The sequence below is a fragment of the Neodiprion lecontei genome, chromosome 5 (assembly GCF_021901455.1).
Source record: "Neodiprion lecontei isolate iyNeoLeco1 chromosome 5, iyNeoLeco1.1, whole genome shotgun sequence".
NCBI classification, from domain to species: domain Eukaryota; kingdom Metazoa; phylum Arthropoda; class Insecta; order Hymenoptera; family Diprionidae; genus Neodiprion; species Neodiprion lecontei.
The window spans coordinates 22,158,301-22,178,275 of record NC_060264.1 but is presented as its reverse complement, the minus strand read 5'-3'; the positions used below and the strand labels follow the sequence as shown (position 1 = coordinate 22,178,275).

The 19,975-nt window shown below is 40.3% G+C and overlaps 4 protein-coding genes across 7 annotated transcripts in view; 2 read left to right on the top strand and 2 right to left on the bottom strand.

Annotated features, from left to right (window-relative positions):
* The window catches only part of LOC107221431 (meiotic recombination protein W68), a 57,951-nt gene extending 43,089 nt beyond the window's left edge, over positions 1 to 14,862 (bottom strand). For both annotated transcript variants that reach the window (XM_015660422.2, XM_046741770.1), the window contains exon 1: positions 14,698 to 14,862. The gene's annotated coding sequence lies outside the window, so the exon portion shown is untranslated. The remainder of the gene's footprint in view (positions 1 to 14,697) is intronic.
* LOC107221430 lies at positions 1,188 to 13,732 on the top strand. The gene is made up of 6 exons (XM_015660421.2): positions 1,188 to 1,387; positions 10,078 to 10,180; positions 10,412 to 10,642; positions 11,016 to 11,285; positions 11,948 to 12,044; positions 12,360 to 13,732. Exons 1-6 carry the CDS (start codon positions 1,377 to 1,379, stop codon positions 13,592 to 13,594), a joined length of 1,947 nt encoding a protein of 648 aa, XP_015515907.1. The 5' UTR covers positions 1,188 to 1,376; the 3' UTR covers positions 13,595 to 13,732.
* A 600-nt stretch (positions 14,863 to 15,462) lies between the features above and the next one.
* On the top strand, positions 15,463 to 17,463 carry LOC107221433 (elongation factor Ts, mitochondrial). 3 transcript variants are annotated; one of them, XM_015660424.2, is made up of 4 exons: positions 15,463 to 15,721; positions 16,178 to 16,338; positions 16,567 to 17,098; positions 17,186 to 17,463. In XM_015660424.2, exons 2-4 carry the CDS (start codon positions 16,183 to 16,185, stop codon positions 17,410 to 17,412), a joined length of 915 nt encoding a protein of 304 aa, XP_015515910.1. In that variant the 5' UTR covers positions 15,463 to 15,721; positions 16,178 to 16,182; the 3' UTR covers positions 17,413 to 17,463. The 3 variants fall into 3 exon arrangements, with proteins under 3 accessions (XP_015515910.1, XP_046597727.1, XP_046597728.1); XM_046741771.1 differs by lacking the exon at positions 15,463 to 15,721 and adding an exon at positions 15,798 to 15,925; XM_046741772.1 differs by lacking the exon at positions 15,463 to 15,721 and having other exon boundaries at positions 16,254 to 16,393.
* Positions 17,464 to 18,438: 975 nt separating this feature from the next.
* Positions 18,439 to 19,658, bottom strand: LOC124294774. Its single transcript, XM_046741778.1, has 2 exons — positions 19,449 to 19,658; positions 18,439 to 19,226 (listed from the first exon to the last, which is right to left on the bottom strand). Exons 1-2 carry the CDS (start codon positions 19,590 to 19,592, stop codon positions 18,765 to 18,767), a joined length of 606 nt encoding a protein of 201 aa, XP_046597734.1. The 5' UTR covers positions 19,593 to 19,658; the 3' UTR covers positions 18,439 to 18,764.
* Positions 19,659 to 19,975: the final 317 nt, after the last annotated feature.

Below are 19,975 nucleotides of genomic sequence, written 5' to 3'. Positions count from 1 at the left end.
GATGCTGGCTCCTCCTGGAGGCGGGGTGACGGTAGACAGCCAGCCAGATCAGAGTGCGCAGGATTCTCTCTCTCTCTCTCTCTCTCTCTCTCTCTCTCTCTCTCTCTTTCTCTCTCTCTCTCTCCCTCTCTCTCTCTTTCTCTCTTTCGCCTTCTCTGGTTCCCGCCGCGTTATCCTGAGCTCGGCTTCTCTTTCTAGCTACTCTGCTTCGTCCGGGAGAGACCAACCAACGTGGTCCCAGCACTCGGTCCTGGAGTTTCAGTATACGCCACGGCTCCGTGTCGCACGCACGCAGGCACGCAAGCACGCAAGCACGCACGCGCGTTTCTCGCGGCACTAACGTGCGATTAGAGACGCGTGAACGCGATACAGATTTTTGAATACGTACGTAAAATTAGCTCGTGCCAAAAAACGAATGACGAGCCAGTCGGTGATCTTCGACTATACGTATTTATTTTTCATTCTCGATTTTGTTTTACGTGGTCGTTTGTATTTCTTTTTGGTTTTTTCTTTTTCTTTTTTTTTTTTTTTTTTATCATGCGGACTTTGTCCCACCTCGTTTCCCTCGCACGATTCGAAATCATCAAGCGGTAATGCAGGAATGTAGTACAAAACAGGAAAACGCTATAAGGAAATGAATATCTTTGATCTTAGTTATTGTCCACGTTTTAAAGATTGTAAAAAAGAAACAATTTTAGGAAAAATTTATCCAATTTCGAAGAAATTACGTTAAAGTATACGAGAAGAATAAATATTTCGTCGTGTGGTTTTTTACGAATAACAATAAAAAGTCGTATCGATAATTGATGAGCAAAGTTAACGAATGGGAAGCTAAGTGAAAAACGTCGTAATTAAACCAAGTACAATAATTATTCTATACAATAATGAAATGAAATTTGATGATCGTTTTTTATGAGTTGAGAACTTTTTTTTAATCCTGTTAATCTAAAACTATGAAAAAACGAATGAATATTCAAAATGAAAACAACAGTATATCAGCAATAAAAATCAACACTATAAAACACGAATAATTGTTGAAAATGAAAGAAGATTTTTTTGTCAACTTCCCTTGGAAAAATAATTGTATGATGTAAAAAAGTTTGAATGATCAATGAAATTGGTGGTGCTTAATTTCCTCATCCCCTTCTCTCTGGATAATACAGAATTGTCGAATAACTTGACACGTGTGCGAACGTAACACGATACGCAGTGAGCCGGATTTTGAAATAAGAATGCTGTAAATAATTGACATATTCGATTACCCAGGCTCCCCCTCATCTTCCTTGAGTAATCGTCGATTAATAAAATACAGAAACTTGATAATAAACCGTGCCATTGCACAGCAACGAAGCCTTACCAAGAAATACACACCGACTATGGTTGTACTGTGAGTATCGTAAGCATTATATATTCATTGCAAGATCAGTTTTCTTTTCTACTTTTACCTCATTCAATCACGTTATTTGCACTCGGATTAGTTAAGAGATTGAAAACCAAGGCTTTTGTTTGTATTTCGAATCATTTTCTCTGTTCTATGGACAAAGTTTGCCTCGTGACTGTTGAAAAATCGTTGATGAAAGACGAAAACCTTGATTTGAAAAGTAATAAACAAAAAAAACTTTATAAATTGATCTTTATTTCACCTCAATGATTTTATGCAATTAATCGCGTATAACTGTATCAATTTTTCACCGTGGCTGTTCTCATATTCATACATCGAATGTCACTAATTATAGATTGCAGATGTGAGAAAAAGAATTTTAAAATATATAACTTCCTCGAATGAAATCCGAAACGTTAGACAAGTTGGCGCGAAATAATTTTTTCTCACGTACGATCAATTAATTTCAATCTATCGATTTTACATCAACCTGTACAATTATGTACGTACGTAATATGTAGGGTATGTATGGCTGTGCCTATGTACGTCTCTGCCTATATACCTTGCCGTAAAAAACCGATCGCTAAAGATAAAGGGGAGGGGGGTGGTTGGGGATATCTGGACAATAACGAGGTGGGCGTGCACTATTATCAGAGCCCGCGCTTCTCCCCGATTGGCGCGTGGGCGTTTATTATATTAGTTCGCAGCCGGAGGAGCCGAATGCACCGTCCTGTTCGCTAAGGGATCCTCTACTATAGACGAGACGCTCTTTCGCCTCTCTCTGTCTCTTGCTCTCTTGGTATTAGAGAGAGGGAGGGCGCTGTTGAACTGCGCGCGCGCGACCCGCGCGACCTGCGCGAAGGCGCGCTTATCCAAAGCGCCAGAGAAAGGTGGTTAGATAGCGAAAGAAATTTACGACCCGAAGGCTGTTCCCGTATAATCCTCATCGTTTTTCTGCACACATGTCGATACGACAAAAGAGATAGAAATGAGAATGGACAAAAACATTCTATTCTTGAAATTTCTTACGGACTGAAATACCGGAGCGGTGAATGCTGGGAATTTCAACCGAAACTCGAAATGACTAGTTTGATTCTTCAGCTCGATTTTAAGCTTTGTTCGAAGTCACTAGCTCATTCCATTCTCGAGTTATAACTTTACGAAGAAACAAAAAGAATCGAAATTTATGTCAGCAGCTTGTGTCACCTTCTCTAGCATTGTTTCTAGCATTTTTCAACAGGCTGTAACTCGAGAATAAAACGTGCTAGAAGCTTCAAACAAAGCTGAAAATAGACCTTGAATCCCGGGCTACGTTTTCAGTTTTGTTAAAAATTCTCGGCACCCTCTTTCTCGGTTTCTGCGACACTTGACCCGTCAAAAAATACCGAAAATTGGACATTGATTGAACAACTAGACCAAATCTAGAATTTGCACGTTCAAAGGTCGGCAAAGAAAACCCAGTCCTTGTGGAATCTTCGGAAATCATTGCTTCAACAAAATTGACCTCGGATTTTAGATAACAAGCACATTATGGATCTACGCAACCCATCATCATCGTCATCGACATCGTCATTGCATAGCTGTATCTATGTATTATCTATGCCTACAGGATATCTTACTATATATCCTAGGCAGTTTAGCGAGTAGTTCGGCCCACGTAGTACATATATACCATATTGTATGTTATACACACACTTACGGCATCGATGACCATCCAAATTTGGTACCCACTCAAGTACTTATACCTTGTCCCGCGGCACACGCCAAGTTCATGCCGACGACGTTACAGGTATGTGATACCAGAATGAGAGGACAAAAAACAAAGCGCAGGTACAGGAAGAAACGATTAATAAAAACTGATAGCCAAACGGGAATTGCATGCCTATTCCGAATATTATCGAGTTGCTTAATTAATCTTTTTTTCTTCTTTCCCTTTCCACATAGTAGGTACATCATCTACTTGTTTGATTTAGACTCAACTTTATCACGATTTAATACCGCAGATTCAAAATACACGATAAGTTGAAATTTTTTTTTCAAGCAAATATCGTAACAAGGTGAGGTTGATGCGCGATCGATGTATTCGGATCAGGATAAAAATTGATTGAATCTCATGTATGGGCGCCGACCTGTCGATACAAAAATTTGCATACGCCCAACAGGCGCTGTGTACGACTTAATGTTTACCATTAAAAATAAAGAACAAAATCGCATGCAAATTGAAAAAAGTACGAACGAAATAAAGACATAAACGAGTGTCGTCATCCGTTCCTACCACTATTGTCTTTTCCACTCTCTCTCCCATATCTGTCTACTTTTTTCACCCTCGCAGATCATTTCGAACGTCACAAAAACGTTTCGCAAGTCTTGCGGCGGATAGTAATATTTTCTAATAAGATCGAGTCGGGAGAATACAAGTCTAAATGGCTTCTGCAACTTACACCTCGCTCAAAAATCTACCTGATTGGCCTTGCGTCGGGCAAAATCGTGCGTCGCGTCGGAAGAATTTAGGCGTTGGGCATTTCGATCTGCGTTCAAGTGCTAGATGTAACAAGTCATGAATTATACATACCTCAGACGCAAGATTATAGACTTATCGTATTGCCGGGCGTTCCGTTCGGCCCTATAAACGGATTTGAAAAAATTAAACGACTCGATCTTACATACGTAACGCCTCGTGTCCTATAGCTCTTAACGGCTCTCCTGAATTTGAACGCTGTTACTGCGTGGGTGGGACGCGTTTCAATATTCATATACACGTACGATATGTGTATACATAATAAGTGTCTTGTATGTACGGTGGATGGTTATATGGTTTGCGTACTATTGGGCTTGTTCTAGGCGTACCGACACGCCGTGAGGGCGTGGGATTCGGCTAATAGCTTGCGAGAGTAGAACGACCCGAGCCTCTCCGTCAAACGGGTGAAGATCGAGAATCGTTTATTTTATATCACGCGATATTAGTACATAGAATAGTGAGGTGTGCGTGTGTGTCTACGATGCGCGTACTTATGTTGTAAGGTTATTTTTCTACCTGTCGCTACCTACGATTTCAAAGCGAGCCGCAAATCGTCGCCGCAATCGCGTATAATAATTAAATAAATAGTCACTTGGATACATCACACACGAGTACTAGATACTACAATGACAGATGTCAACGAATTTTTTTACTCTTCGCTGTTTGTATTTTAGTTTTTTTGCTTCTTTCATTCTTTTTTTCCGTTTTTGGGAAGAAAAAATTTTCAAGACAGGGACGTAATGAATATATTTATCATAGGTGTAAAAAATTCGCGAGATGTTTTTTAGAGGTGTAGGTATTTAAGAATACTTGAAACCCGCGACTCGACCGAGTCTCTTGATTATTATACCTTGTATTTAAATCAAATTTGAACGGGTAAAAAGTCGATGTAAGTACATATATAGGTACGTGTCACACCGAATATAATAAAGATACGGTCAAAGACGTTGCAGAAATTTAGGAGTAAAGAAAAGAAGTAATTTCAGCATCACTCAAATCAATTAATATATGCTGAACCTCAGCTGGTGTGAAATATAGTTTGACTAGTCGCAATTCGAATCAGCTTTATTCAAATCTAGTAAATTCAATTGAGATCTGATTCAAAAAAGAAATATCGTAGTTTGTCAAACAACTAAAACTAGTCGAATAAATCAATTCTGTGGTATCGGCTAAATTTTTTTCTCCAGACAATTGATCGTCGAATAGATTCGTAAAATCTGGTAAAAATAACAAAAAAAAAAAAAAACAACAAATAAAAACATCGAGTGGATACAGCAAATGTTATAATTCTTTATTGGCCAAAAACGATGATTGATAAAATCAATGTTAGGCATCGGGACAACGATTTATTCCGACTGAAAATCGCTCGACTGTGTTTTTACGACCGTGCATATAAAACGCGACAGTTTTTATTTCTTTCCTCTATTTCCCTCGTTCTCACCACCGCGTTACATACAATAAACGTGTAGAAATATCTCGTTCTCCGGATCAGGTGAGAATTGTTTAGTTTTTTTGTTTGTGTTCCCAATTCTCTTGTTGTTTCGTTTTTTTCTTCTTTTTATTCATTTTATCCACTTTTCACGCGACACGTTTAAACAGATATATTTAGTGGACTGTGCTCGGTGAAGGGACGTCGTGCCGCGCAGGGTGTATCTTCCTTAATATCTCAATGAAGCCTGCGGCTTGCCGCGAAGCTCTGATGCAGGAGACGCCGCCACGCCATGACCATCGCCAACTACATTATAACCTCAAGCCAAGCTCAGAGTCCGAGCGTCGCCGACTATATTATGACCCAATCTAGCCGAACCTAAACTCCACACGCACACAAAACACCACCGATCTGATCCTCTCTCTGGTTCTCTTCGCTTCTCCTCGTCGTCGGCTCTGCTCGCATGGTAGGTATATCTGATCCTGCCCATCTCTCTGGCCCTAACCTATGCTCGATGTATCATCTTACCCCTGCATCATAGCCAGCTAGCTCCGCAGCGCGAGTAAAGCGAACGGATAAACGAACGGCTCTCTGTTCTTCAGGGCTTACGAATCACCCCGCTATTATACGTCTTGTGCGTGTCCCGAAGACACCCGATGACTTTATCGCCAATCCGGGGTAATCACTCAACCCATGGCATTCGTATTAGTACATCCCTGCGTGTAGACACATGTGTGTACGTTTGATACTTTTATATGAACTGTCCGCACTTATTCGGCCACGTGAAGATTGTTTCTCATATTCTGTGTTCAATTCATTTTCAATTTCTTCTCCTTTGTTTACTCGAATTCATCGGTTTTTCGATAATCAAGAATTCTCGATCTTCGTATATATATTGTCATGCTTTTTCTTCTCCACTTTTAGAATCACGGTTTTCCACACGTCCTTTCGATCTTTTAGTTTGTCCTCGCACTGTTTGCTAGTTTCATTTTCCACTGTTATTTCAGTCAATTTATTTATTTTTTTCCTCTAATGTTGTTCTATCCTTTTGTTCTTGGTAGACAAAGTATTTTTTGTCCTCCGTGTTCTTTTCGTAATGCTCTTTTAAACACGACGATAGCGATCATCCCGATCGCGGTGCGATATCCGCGAAATGTGTAGGCGTGGACCGATTGTAAACGTCCAAGTTGTACAGGTTTATACAGGATGATTCAATAAAGTGATATAATAACGACCTGTAGTGTAATAGTATACGCTTACGTACCTGTTCCACATAAAATCGGATCTTCGGTTATACATAGGAAATTCCATAAATTCAACATTTTTCTCAGCGTCAATAGTATTTTGTACGTAATCAAATAAGCTGGTCAACCTTTATTCAGTCGACGTCAAGGTATTACGATATTTGATTTCATTGTTAATTTTTATTCATGGTGTTCGTTTTAAATTCGTTTTTCCAATTGCTTTCGATTGCAACTTTCGTTCTCCTACCTTGGGATTTTGACAAAAAAACAACTCATTTTTCTAACCGCGGGATTTTTCCAAAAACTCCCAACTTTACAACGATATCACTTTATTCCGATTCGTCCTATACTTTTTGGTTCTCATTTCTATAAATTAAATAAAAAAGTATCTTGATTGTCGTTACAATTGTGTTTAGAAAACGGAAGTGGACCAATTAGATGATGGAACAATTATCAAAGCGTTTGGAGATCAAGATATACCTACATTGATAGAATGTAGAGGATATAAGAACAGATTAAAAAAAAAATATATACCGATATACATATCTGATCTGAATCCGTTTTGTGACCATAACACATGTAGGAATGGACCTATAAAGCGGAACTCATAGGCGGGTTAGTCCGCGGCACGGCGATTAACACTTCTATATGTGGCAACCCTAATGATTATATGTAAGAAAAACACTTTTAATTGACACGAAATGCGAGGTGGGCGAGCACATATATTACTGTACAGAAATACACACGCGATCAGACATGCTACGTGCATAACGTGAATAATCAGATAAAGAAGAAAGAAAAGTAATAAAATTGAGAAGGAGAAGCTGGAGGTGAAGAATATAGCAATAATAATGAAGAGGAAGGTTGATTATAGCCGCGAGCGGCGAGGCGAGCATCGAACCTATAAAAATTTGCACACAATCATACGAAGCTTGAAACTTAACCTAACTTTCAGCGCTGAATTATATTTCCGGGCCAAAAAAAATTAGTTCACGGTGAAATCCGTCCGACGTTCGCGCTCAGCGCCAACAGCTGGGATTTTTCAACCCGTGGACGCATAGGCGATACACAGCGAAGCATCCGCCGCTTTGTGTAAGAGATAAAATCCAGATTTACAACTGCACTGTTGTACTGGTGCTGCAGCGCGACTCGAGATACTTATGACCTCGGCTGCAGGGTGGTCAACGCGCGATGCGTGTATATTCTATGGTTATGCGTATAAAATCCGGGAATATTTTCTTACCCACAAACACGAACACTCGTGTGGAAGTTCCTTCACACTGTATCGGCGTATCAAGCTTAAATGGCTTTCGCCGGATCAGCATAAAACAGCCATGTCTGTCTAGATACGTGTCCATGCTCTATGGCCAAGGCATCAAAACCGTGACATCGAACTAGGAATCAATCTTTATATTTTTCGAAGTTTTTCATTTCTTTCCACTTTTTATCCATCCATCTTTCGGATTATACTAATATCTTTATCCGCGTCATCGGCTTTTATGAGTACCAATGGTTTCATTTCTTGCTTTGCTTCGAATAATTTGTATCGATCAATATCGAGAGTCGATTTTTCGAAATAAGGAAAAGATCTCTCAAATCAAACTTCACGATCTTGTCGAGTAATGCGAGAACACAATGGCTCTGTAAACACGAGGGCTTACGTATAGATATCAGCTGCCTACCTATATTCATGACTATTTCATGTTTGCGAGAGACAACTCGATGAGGCGCGAGTCATTGACCATGAAAAATTTACGCCCACCGTTGCAGTCGCGGTAGTGTTTCTCATAGTTTACAACTATGTACGCTATACCGATCAAATCTCCGCACGAATCGCGTTTCGCATGGGAAAAGGCGTCCCTATCCTTATTTCAGCTCGGTTTCAGCTGTACTTTTACATACGATTTTTCTTCGAGATTATATTCATCAAAATCCCTATGCACTACACACACTCAACGGAGTTTAAAATGGAATAAATGACAGAAATACTGAATAGGACGAACAATTAAATCGATTCAAAAAGTTTGAATTGATATTATTGTATCATCCAAGATATTTATGCAATGTCTTTATAGTTGATACTGTCACACACTGCATCACTTTCACATCTAATAAGCTGACAAAACCTAATCAACACAATCACAAACAACGAGTAAAGTAAGGTAGTGCTCTTCTATTGATAACTTGTGGACCTAGCATACATATATTGAATTTTGATGCGCCAACTATTTTTGAAATACAGAACGTTTTGCTGACTCAGCAACAAACTTGGTATAATCATACTGTTTTTCTTTTTTTTTGTTTTAGTTCTGAAATCTTTTATTAAAGATTTTAGAAATATTTAGTTCTTTGTATCGGTACATACCGTGATTTCGCAGATCACCACTGTGAATTTGATGTAATGTGATGTGGGACGCTAAAAAAGAGCGTAACCACACCGGATAAACAAATTATCATGTCAAATGAACCGCGCTACACTCTTACATTTAGTTACTCAGGTTTTTCGAACAATTTAAAACAGTTACTAATATGTAGATCGAAATTGTTGAGATTTGCCTGAATTTTTTCCATGTATTCTACTGAAGAAAAAAAGACGTTTGACAAAGAAAAATGTAGTATCCATTTTTCCGATTTGAGAATGTAATTTCGAATATCTAATTTGGCACAGGTGCTCTTCTTCTAGTGGCTATATCTTTGCAAATAATGAAAGTAATTGAACGTACAAAGAAGCAACGCAAAGGATATGAAATACCCTCCAATCTGACGTACTACATTTTTGATGGTCATTCGGCCGTGAATTTCATTGCTCGAATCCTTGACATTACTTTTGGCGATCGATTGCCAATTTTAAAATCATAAAAAAATATAGTTGTATTCATTTTCTGACTGTACAGTAACCGACAAACTTTCAAAATAGACGCATGATGCGATTTTTCTGAAAAAATTCAAACTTCCAAAAATATAGAGAAAACATTTTTTATTTGTGTCAAACACATACCTCTTTTTTCTTTAGTAAAATACGTAAAAAACATTTCAGGCTGATCAAGATTGTCGATTGCTATGTTACCTTCGGAGTGTTCGATTTGACAAGTATAACGATTCTTGCGTTTGCGTTTGAGCTTGCGCGCGTGTAGCGCAGCTTTTCCGCACGATAATCTGTTTATTCGATGTGGTTGCGCTCTTTCCCGGAACCCTAATAAAATTTACAATAGTTCTCTCCGGCGAAAGAGTTAATGACTGAATATTGAAAGAATATTTGTTTAGTGATTTAAAAAGAATATGGTTTTGACAAGTTTAGTGCCGAGTCAGTAAAATCTTTATTTTTTCAGAAATGATAGCGTTACTAATTAGCAAATATAACCCAATTAATAGTTATAGTTGCTAATTGTGATTGCGTTCATTCGGCTGTGCCTGCTTACAAAACGAATCATTTTCGGAACTACTGGAATTCGCTTAATTTTTATTTTCATTTATTCGATCCCTCCCTCTCTTTATCTTGCTTCAGGAGCCGCGTTGGTTCGCCGACGATGTCAGCGACAGTCGCCGGTAATCAGCAACAGCAACACCCTCACCAAGAATGGGACATAAACGACTCGAATGTGCCTAGAGTGAGTATTTTTCTGATGTACAGAAGAATTTCTACGATCTGTTTCACCCTCCACGTATCAATATCCTCCACACTGATTACGATAATAGCTGTTAGCTGTAATTGATGAAAAGTGACGCGGGACTCTACCGAGTCTCCCGTGTACAAAATTCGAATATCTCTTGATTCGTATCGCCGTTATTCTTAATCGTCGCTATTAACATTCCAAATTGGTAACGCAAATTTGTTACAGGTTGTCGATTACGACCCGTGGTGCGAGTGGGCCGACGGTCACGTCAGACGGGTCTACGGCCCGGATTGCGAAGAGGCAAGGAGACACGCGTCCGGCTGGGCGATGCGAAACACGAACAATCACAACGTCAGTATTCTCAAAAAATCTTGCCTGGGTGTTCTAGTTTGCTCTCTCGGATGTCTACTTCCTGGCGGTGGACGCGTTCACCTTCGTCCAGCTATTTGTGACAAGGTATGCCGCGGATATGTCTTTTTATAATGGATCAAAAATGTGTACAAAACAAAATTTTGGATACCGAATTTTTTGTTTTACTAGTCATCGCCATTCCACTTTATATTCTTCGTTTCAAAAAATATACAAAGACTTGATCGTCCAGTTTCCAATTCTTAAAATTAACCGTACTCGTCCATCTTTGGTCACACTGGCATATTGTTTTTCTCTATCGATTATTTTTTACCACTTCATGCGTGGCACGAATGAGTAATTCAGCCGTTCATTTTTTGAGCTCATTGTAAACAATTTCTCGCTGTCATAAGTCGGTGTTTGGACATTTTTAAAATCATACCCGAGAATTTCTTTCAAGTTCCACCCATCAACGTTTTAGGCTAGAAAAAAGCAGCAGGGTAAACCGTGCCCGAATCGTCAATGCGGAGGTCGTCTGCAGATTCTCTCCTGCCGCGGTCACTGCGGTTACCCAGTGACACATTTTTGGAGGCACACAGAGCACGCGATATTCTTCCAGGCCAAAGGACAACATGACCATCCGCGACCCGAGGCCAAGTCCACGTCTGAGGCGAGACGAAGCGTCGGTGCCGGAAGACGGGTTCGAGGACTGGCAGTTCTTTTAGCGAGAGAAGCCGCCCTTGGAACGAAGGTAGATTTTTGCTCCCTTCTGTTCGTTACCGAATTCAAATTTTGAAATTTTTAATCCGATATTTTAATCCCGTGAATTTTATAACTTGAAACATTTGTATTTCTATATGCCTTCTTCGTCTTTCGAGCCGCGTATGGTAGTCAAGTACGTTACGATCAACAGCTCAAGCTGCAGTACTACGAGAGTCAAACTTGAGTCAATTAGACTTCAGCCGTCCCAGATTGACTTAGGTTATTGTTGCGTGCCCTGCATCAAGGGCAAGCCGTAATAGAGGCTAATCTGTACTGCATGTATATACATACATACAGTAATAACTATTTAAAACGTTACACTGGGAATTTTCATTGGAACGCCCGATAACGTATACCTTTATGTACATAAAGTATAAGCCCCTAATTGATATACACGGGTCGTTTCATCAGTCGAAAAATCATAGGATTACTGTTTGCAGATTATTTTGGAACAATGATAAAAAACATTTCAATTTTTCACGATTAGAGTACGAGTAGAGTACGATTTCTCGTATAAATATAATTCTGATTGATTGGTACAGCTTGATTCTTTCTTCTTCGATTCTCGTACTTAAGTTTTTACTAAAAATTATATCGAAAAAAACCTTCCAAATATAAAACACTAGTAACAATTCAACTTTTTTTGGTCAGTTAATGTCGCTGAGGGGTACGAAACGCGTGAATTCGGAACCTCTGGAGGTTCCCGCAACTCGAATGGCGCAACCTCCTCCGCTGGTATCAGACAAAGGTTAGTACGAGGGTATCACACATACGTGTAGATACTATTAATGTGTCAGGATTCTCAGTCAAAAATAGGTTTTAGGTAATATCAATGTTCGATTCAAACAAAGCGTTTAAAAATAGAAATAGAAGCCCAAGCTAAAAACTTTGAACACAGTACAAAACATCGGAAACAAAGATCACTTTCATTTTCAATTACCAAACAAGAGAAAACATAGAAGATAATTGAAGACAATACTTGCAATAGTTTGGAAATACCTTTATACATCTTATAGAAGACGTCTGACGGATGAATCTTTATTTACGCTTCGGTCTGTTTCAGGTTATTCCTGTTCCTGTCCACCCTTCGAGTGCATCTGTGGTCTGCAGAGTAGCCTATCGCCTTACCAACCGACTCCCCACGGTCATCATAACCAACCGAGTATTTACCCTCACCAGGTCACCTCAAGCTCAGGCGAAACCCCGTACTGGCTGCAGGATTCACTACCAAGCCAGGAGCCGAGCATCGGCGGAATGCAAGGCTATTGTTCGACCGCAGGAGTCGGTCAGGTTTCGCAAGTGCCGCAAGAGGCTGCGTACGCTGACTTCTCTTCGTTCACCGGAGACCTCTTCCAGCCTGAAGAAATATTCCAGCTGGACCAGCCGCTCCGTCCGGAATTTCCGAGCGCCGGAAACGGCACTCAAGATGTGACCAGGTCGCCACCCAGCCTCCTTGACCTTGGCAGCGGGACGATAAAGTACGAGGCGTCGAAGAGTGACTCTGACCAGACGACGACCTACTGGAACCAATTGCTGAGCGAGGACTCGAGCAGCAGCCACTTAAGCCTGACTCCGGCGCAAGACGAGCGGCTAGCTTTCCCCGGCTTTGAGGGGTCCAGACGACAGCCTGCCGACTGCTATATTGCCGGGCACAAGGACCTCACGGAGCAGAGTCAATGCATCAACGATTCCGCGGCTTACCAAACGCGACATAAAAACGGTACCGAATCGTCATTTTGGGCCCAGCAGCAAAATGACGAGAGGATGAACTTTCCCGGGTTTGATCAGCAGCGGAGAGCAGGCTGCTTTTCCGTCGATAAGGAAGATACCGTGAATTGCCACACCGTCAATGACAGAACGACGAACTCTGTTTTCGGACCTGCGTATGCACAGCGCGCTCGGGGCCCGAAGGATCCGGGGGACGGGACACATCTCGGATTCAGCAGCTTTGAAAGTTACCATCAGATGGCAGAGCAGCAGCCGAATCAGTGCGTCAAGACCTCTGAGGACGTTTTTTACTACCCTGGTAATGAACGGTGTCATTACACCTGCGAAGTGCTCGATACTCGACTTCCGCAGATGCCCGTTAGTATTGGGGTGAATGGAGGCGGAGCTCCCGACCAGGGCATCGCTTTTGGGGATGTACCGGAACTGGACATGGCACCATTCGTCGACTACACCTTCGTCGGCATGCTGTGCAGCCCTGCGGACAATGAACCGATACCACCTCATTCGATACCGATACCTGGTTCGGGGTGCGGCGCCCAACCGACGCAAGCGTACGTCGGTCATCACTAGATGTTACTATATTATCATTATTCTTGCTTTAGGTATGAATATAAATACAGATATATATGTATAATATTGTATATATACCGTAAAAATTACGTGATGCGTACCACAGGGACTCCTAATTACAGGCAATTCAGGGCACACATGCAGTCTTAGCAGAGCTCTGAGTTTCGGATTTTTGGTTTGAAACAGTGGATTGAAGCCGTTAACGCCACTGACCTCTAAATGGTACTATGAGTACGTTCCGAAATCAGCTGGCAGCGCTAAAAACTCCCCAGTACAGAAGCAAAACTGGTCACAAATTTAGCAGCGCAAAAGAGATAAACGATTGTTGACACACACTGAGAGGTAATATCGGAACGCACCCTACGTAGAGTTCAATGTAGCGTGCGACTGATGTCGCTCTGGGGAAATTCGGAGTTACTCAGAGTAGATTTGTACCCTTAGTTGCTTATAATTAAGAGTCCTTATGTTTTGCAAACACGTAATCTCACGGTATAGTATGAGATCTACGTTATTTGGATCATAGGGTTATGCAATCTGCAAACGATGATCAAGTGTTCGAACAGTCGGTGAAGAATTTGTAACATATGAATGAATAAATATCAGTATAAATAACGCCTTTGAATATATGTATTGTCGTGAAGCATCTCTACGATACCAATCAACAATATCTCTACGATACCAATGAACAATTTCTATGTCCGAATCGTTAAACTCGTGTGCTCACTTTCTTACTTATCGGTGTCTCGGGAATTTTTCATTGTTTAACAATTTCTACTAATTAATTAATTGAAAATTTCACAATGCAACCTATTGGAACATCGAGTAGGCACCTGAAATTGATTACCTGATTTTTTTTGAAATTTTGGCAAGCCCTAAGTAGGGGTGAAAAAGAGCCCAGGAGGGAATCGTCCACCTTGACCGGTAACATCAGTGAAAAGAATCACATGGCCGGCAGAGGCTTAATTTGAGGGGCGCCTCGGTAAGAATAATCATATTACTTTTGTGACAAATACAAAAGATGTCAACAAATAAATCGCAAATTATCTTTCGAAAACAACTCATCAACATACTAGTTACACAAAGAAAGGGAATCAAAAACTCACCTAGACTTGCCGATATCTTGAGTCAGGGCCTTTAACCTCTGCAGCTCGTTCTTGGGGCTGACAGAGGAGAAAATGGTTCTGTCTCTTCTCGGAGTTGGATAAACGTGATGTTAGCAAACTTCAAAGCCGTTGAGAACCACTTGGCACAAAACTTTTGTGTTGAGTACCGAACACTACGCGACGCACGTTGTCCTACCCACGGTCTTACGTACAGGCCTTGCAACAAATGTGGTGGGGGGTTGTCAGTCACGTCCGCTACAAAAGAACAACTTATGGCCACAAGAGCGGTGCTACAAGTTATTCATAAGCTTATTATTATTATTTGGCGGAACCCTAACCAATATTTTTGATACTCATACACAGTCATACATGTACATGAATGTTTACGGCGAAATACAAAACAGCTTCGTTCGAAATTTATTACTTTTTTTACGGAGCACTTCTCTTTCACTGATTGTCGACCCGTGTTGCAGGTCGGAACCGCACAGGAATTAATCGTCATTGCATTTATTTCTCGTGTTATTAATTTTAATCACAGTCACATGCTATTCGAATATAACCTTACGTTGTAATGTCACTCATGTCTATGAATAACTGACAGCGCTGCGTAGTGGCCAGTAGTGGCAAAAAAAATCTGGACAATAACGCGGCTACCCCCACCACTCAAATTTCAGTTGCTTGCAAGATCTGTATATAACACCGTGGTCCTACCATAGAAATACATAAGTCGTTCGGCTCAAAAGCCCACGTGACACATCACATGGTCGATGCTAGTCGATCAACCAATCGTAGCGCTGCCGCAGCCAAGCGAGTCGCGGACCAACTGACGCCGGATTAGCGACACCTTACAACACACCACGTTGCGCCAAACAGCAGGCGCTGCGAACTACTGCGAGCCGAAGTTGGCGTCGAAACAGGTTAGGTTGGATTACTTCGTCTGTATTGACAAATCCGGCGTATCCTGTTGGGAATAAACGAGGAGCAGTGAAAACCGGCGACCTCGAGAATCACCGACTCTTTGGCAGTAAGTGTTTATCAACGTATTTACTGACTTTGTTACGTCGCCTGTGAACATCAACAACCTTGACCTGACATAACCTAACCTAACCCGTGTATTGATACTGACACAGTAAATTCTGCACCGAAAAAAAATAATTCCAGCGTCGATTAGAACGAAAGAGCAGAGTCCAATCAATCTCTTGTCAAATTTCAAGAAACTGACACCTCAGTAAGATCATAGTTGTTTACATAACAAGTTTGACTCATTTTGGGACTCTGGATAACTCTAGATGCAACTTGATACTTTCCTGTCCTCAGTTGTTATCTTTTAGCTAAATTCTATTCTATTTTTGATGTCTTATCCCAGTTTTACCTAAATTCTAGAAATTTATGCACTTGCTTTTATTTCTCATCTTCTGCGTTGGCTATAAACTGAGTTCATCTTTTTACAAAGATTTTGAATTGAATTTCTTCTTCCTAGGAAACATGCTTGCGAGCAAACTGTGTCGGTTCATCCACACCAATAATTCAGTATGGCAGGCAACACAGAAGACAGTCTTATCCGAACTGAGAAAAAAAACTGGCTACACCTTTGCAAATTGTAGAAAAGCTCTTCAGCTTCATGGAAATGACTTACAGAAGGTATCAACACGAAGTGAAAAATCAATAATTGAGCTGTAATTTCACACAGATGAGTGTAAAGATTGTTGATAAATTCGTCAGACATGTTATTCTTTGATTCCATTTTTTCAATACCTGTACGATTTGCTGCACTGATTATGAGTTGTGGATCATTTCGTTTAAAATTCAAGTTTCAGGATCAATACTCTTGTTTTTTAAACAAAAGATTTTTCTTCCTACCCTTAACAGGCCGAACAATGGCTAACAGAGCAAGCGCAACAGCTGGGTTGGATGAAGGCAACAAAACTTGAGGGCAGGGCGACGGGTCAAGGGCTAATCGCAGTTTCAGTGAGAGACAAGCATGCAGTCTTAGTCGAGGTCAACTGTGAGACGGATTTTGTTGCCAGAAACAAGTATTTCCAAGGTTTGGTAACAACTGTCGCATCTGCGACAATGAAATTTGCCTCAAACTCAGTCTCCGGCACCGATCTGGTGAACAAAGTCAGCCTGGATTCTGAAACCCTCAAAGAACTCCCTGCACCTGATGGAAAGACCCTCGCTGATCACTCTGCCCTCATCATCGGCAGTGTTGGAGAAAACCTTTCGCTTAGAAGAGCTCTGTGTGTCTCTGTCAACGATGACATTCTCATCACCGGACTCTCTCACCCAGTGCCAGCCTCTCCATCGGCGACACTGCTTGGCAAATACGCTGCAATTGTCGCATACAGAGCTCCACCAAAATCTGAACAGTTGGGGAAACGACTGTGCCAGCACATCATCGGTATATTTTATTCTTATTTCTGTAGTTTTAGCTGAAATTTTTGAATTTTAACCCAATTCCATAGAGAAATTTTTTCCCATTTCGCAGGAATGAATCCGGCCAAGATCGGGGAAAAGGGTGTTGATGAGCCAAATCCAGTTTTGGATGACGAAACAACAATGATTTACCAAGAATATTTACTTGACCCAAATATTACGGTTGAACAGTTATTAACTGATAATCAAGCTCAGGTTATTGACTTTGCACGGTTCGAAACCGGAGAGACACTTGCAACAGAAAAACAACCCTTAGAAGCTGTGGAAACGTGCGGCTAAATATTTAATTTGATAAGATATGATCAATAAATTAAACAATTATTCTATTCAGTGGGTGATTTTTTCTTTTTCTTATTCTCCTTACCGTTGTTTAAAAGACGTGCTAATAATAATGATCAATGGTATCTAGAGCATCTGATTACTTCACCTTCTCAATGAGAATTAGCTCTTTGCTCAAATTGGAGACTATAGTTTTATCAAACATCAATCATATATAAATGTTTTTTGTTTTTTGTTACATGTAAATGTTTTTACTTTTCATAGTTATCGAGTCCTTATTTTGGGTTTTATTGAGGATTCTGCAAGATTTGAAGTTCAAACAAATCGAAATTGAGAGAAGTTTGATTTCTGGTGTATGATTCCGATACCATGCATTTCATTTTACAAACTTTTGGCAGTATACTTATTGGTTGAAAGTACTTCGTAGGTCGTTTTTATCAACTCGCTCGAAGCTACTGCCAGAATATTCGACGTAATCTTCATCTTTGCAACAAAAGGCTTGAATCCAAAACTAGGAAAACGAATTTGAGAACTTATTTCCTATTCATACTCACCTCACGAACGCTTTCAACCGCTGTCCTTGCGCACACAGAGAAGCAAGTCCGCCTTCACGCCGCATCTGTTGCTAATCCAGTGAATAACAAGTCCCTTATGATTTCGTGATGAACCGTTCGCAATGATTTTCATGTGCCCAAAATTGTAACGGCTTGTCACACGAAATAAATGCGCGACGATATAAAGTACGCCAGAGTACGAATAACTGATTTGTGCTTACCATCGAGTTACATCGAAAATTACTTTGAAAAACCTACTTCGTGCCAGAGGGCGCCACTACTTCAAGGATACAAAAAACCCAAGCACGAGCTCTGTTGCAACCATAGTTCTTACGTATCTATGTCAGATCATAGCTTATGTTCCGAAACTACAGTCTGGAAATTTTTTTTGTTAAACTATTTGAAACTGTTTATTAAATTTTATGACATTTGGAATTTGTTTGTTTCTATCCAGAATCCATACTGAGATCCGCAAGTCTGTCTACTTTTGTGTTTCAGTCCCTGCTTATCGGTTTTATTCGCTTTTGTTTCACCTCAAAGTTCAATTGAATAAAATAATTGTCCACAATGCACAACTATCAAATTCGCCGAGAATAAAATCTCAATTAAATATAAATAATTTGAGACAGACGGCAAGTGTTGTTATAAAAAATATTCTCAACAATTGAAGGATAAAGTTTGAAGAAAAATAATTTAAAAGAAAAACACTTAAAGTATAAAATCCGTCGATTATAGGGTACATTTCAAAACTTTGAACAATTAAAATTTCTATCTTCCCTTCTCTTTCCAATTCTTCATCTATTCGAAACCTGCTCCTCCTGCTGCTGCCGCTGCATCTCGTTCATCTCTATTACTGATAAACGACATAGTACTGGAACCGGAAACTGAGGACGATATTCGATTCTTCCGTTTGCGAGCGAGACGCACGGATTTCCACAGCCACATTCTCGAGTCCTTTTTCCAGTAAGGCGCGACGTCTTCCGGGGCCTGTTTGGTACCCTGGTAATTCAGGATTTCGGGACCGTGTATGACTAAACGCAACGACGAAAGTTCCCGCGTTCTAAAACCCCCGACAGGACCGCTCTGCTCCAGGCACCCGCAAGGACACCGCTGGGATGCTCCCACAGGATTTTCTGGTGGCAACATGTTGCATTTCGACTTAAACCTGTCTTGCAATATGGAATCGGTACTCAGCCTCAGACCCTCGAATGCCGATGCAAAATTCCCCGAATCCTTGACCTCTACTGTCCTTTTCTTGGCCTAGAAAATTCACCATTTTATTAAAAATTGTATGATTTGGAAATAGAAATTTTCATTTTTATTGCAAGAATTATACTTTCAGAATATATTTATAGTTTAAAAATTTGAAGTAAAAAAAATTCAAAGAATTATGAGATGAATAATTTCACTCATCCAGAGATTACCTTTACGTGGCCAGTTTACTTCGAAACTAATTCTATGTACGATTGTCAATAGACACACCTGATGAATATTCTTATAACTGCAGCACCAGTTAAAGTTTGAAAAATCTTCGTTGTCGGTTGACGTTTCGTTCGTCGATGTCGAGATGGAAATAACTGCACTGTGTGATTTTCGCTCCAATTCCGATCCGCATAGATTTCTCATGTATTCATTATATTATAAATTCGATCATAATATAATTTCAGTATAACCGTGAAGAAGTGTAGGATGGGAAGAATAGTTTTCGAGTATTAAAATCTTAAGTATTATATCGAGATATATAAAAAACACGATGCCGCCGATATTCGTGGAGGAATATTTCTATATGACGACGCTTAACTACTTGTTTCTTCTTTCTTCCCTCCGGAATGTATCCCCTAGATTCTACCCATCACAATATTACATTATACCTCCATATTGACACATTGCACCCATAAAATAATGCGATCGGATAATCGATGCATACAATCCAGATAATACAACCAGATTTTCGATTTTTTTCGACGATACTGCGACTCTGCTTTGCGCAATTGATAGACGTGAAGCCA

What these genes read in the sequence shown, in the direction of transcription:
- LOC107221430 (XM_015660421.2), top strand. An exon ending in AAGCCGCCCTTGGAACGAAG is followed by an intron (nt 11,286 to 11,947) that starts GTAGATTTTTGC and finishes TTTTTTGGTCAG; the next exon opens with TTAATGTCGCTGAGGGGTAC. An exon ending in TCCGCTGGTATCAGACAAAG is followed by an intron (nt 12,045 to 12,359) that starts GTTAGTACGAGG and finishes GGTCTGTTTCAG; the next exon opens with GTTATTCCTGTTCCTGTCCA.
- LOC107221433 (XM_015660424.2), top strand. Translation starts at nt 16,183, where the DNA reads ATGCTTGCGAGCAAACTGTGTCGGTTCATCCACACCAATAATTCAGTA. An exon ending in ATGGAAATGACTTACAGAAG is followed by an intron (nt 16,339 to 16,566) that starts GTATCAACACGA and finishes TACCCTTAACAG; the next exon opens with GCCGAACAATGGCTAACAGA. An exon ending in ACTGTGCCAGCACATCATCG is followed by an intron (nt 17,099 to 17,185) that starts GTATATTTTATT and finishes CCCATTTCGCAG; the next exon opens with GAATGAATCCGGCCAAGATC.
- LOC124294774 (XM_046741778.1), bottom strand. Translation starts at nt 19,592, where the DNA reads ATGAGAAATCTATGCGGATCGGAATTGGAGCGAAAATCACACAGTGCA. An exon ending in GTTATAAGAATATTCATCAG is followed by an intron (nt 19,227 to 19,448) that starts GTGTGTCTATTG and finishes TGAATTTTCTAG; the next exon opens with GCCAAGAAAAGGACAGTAGA.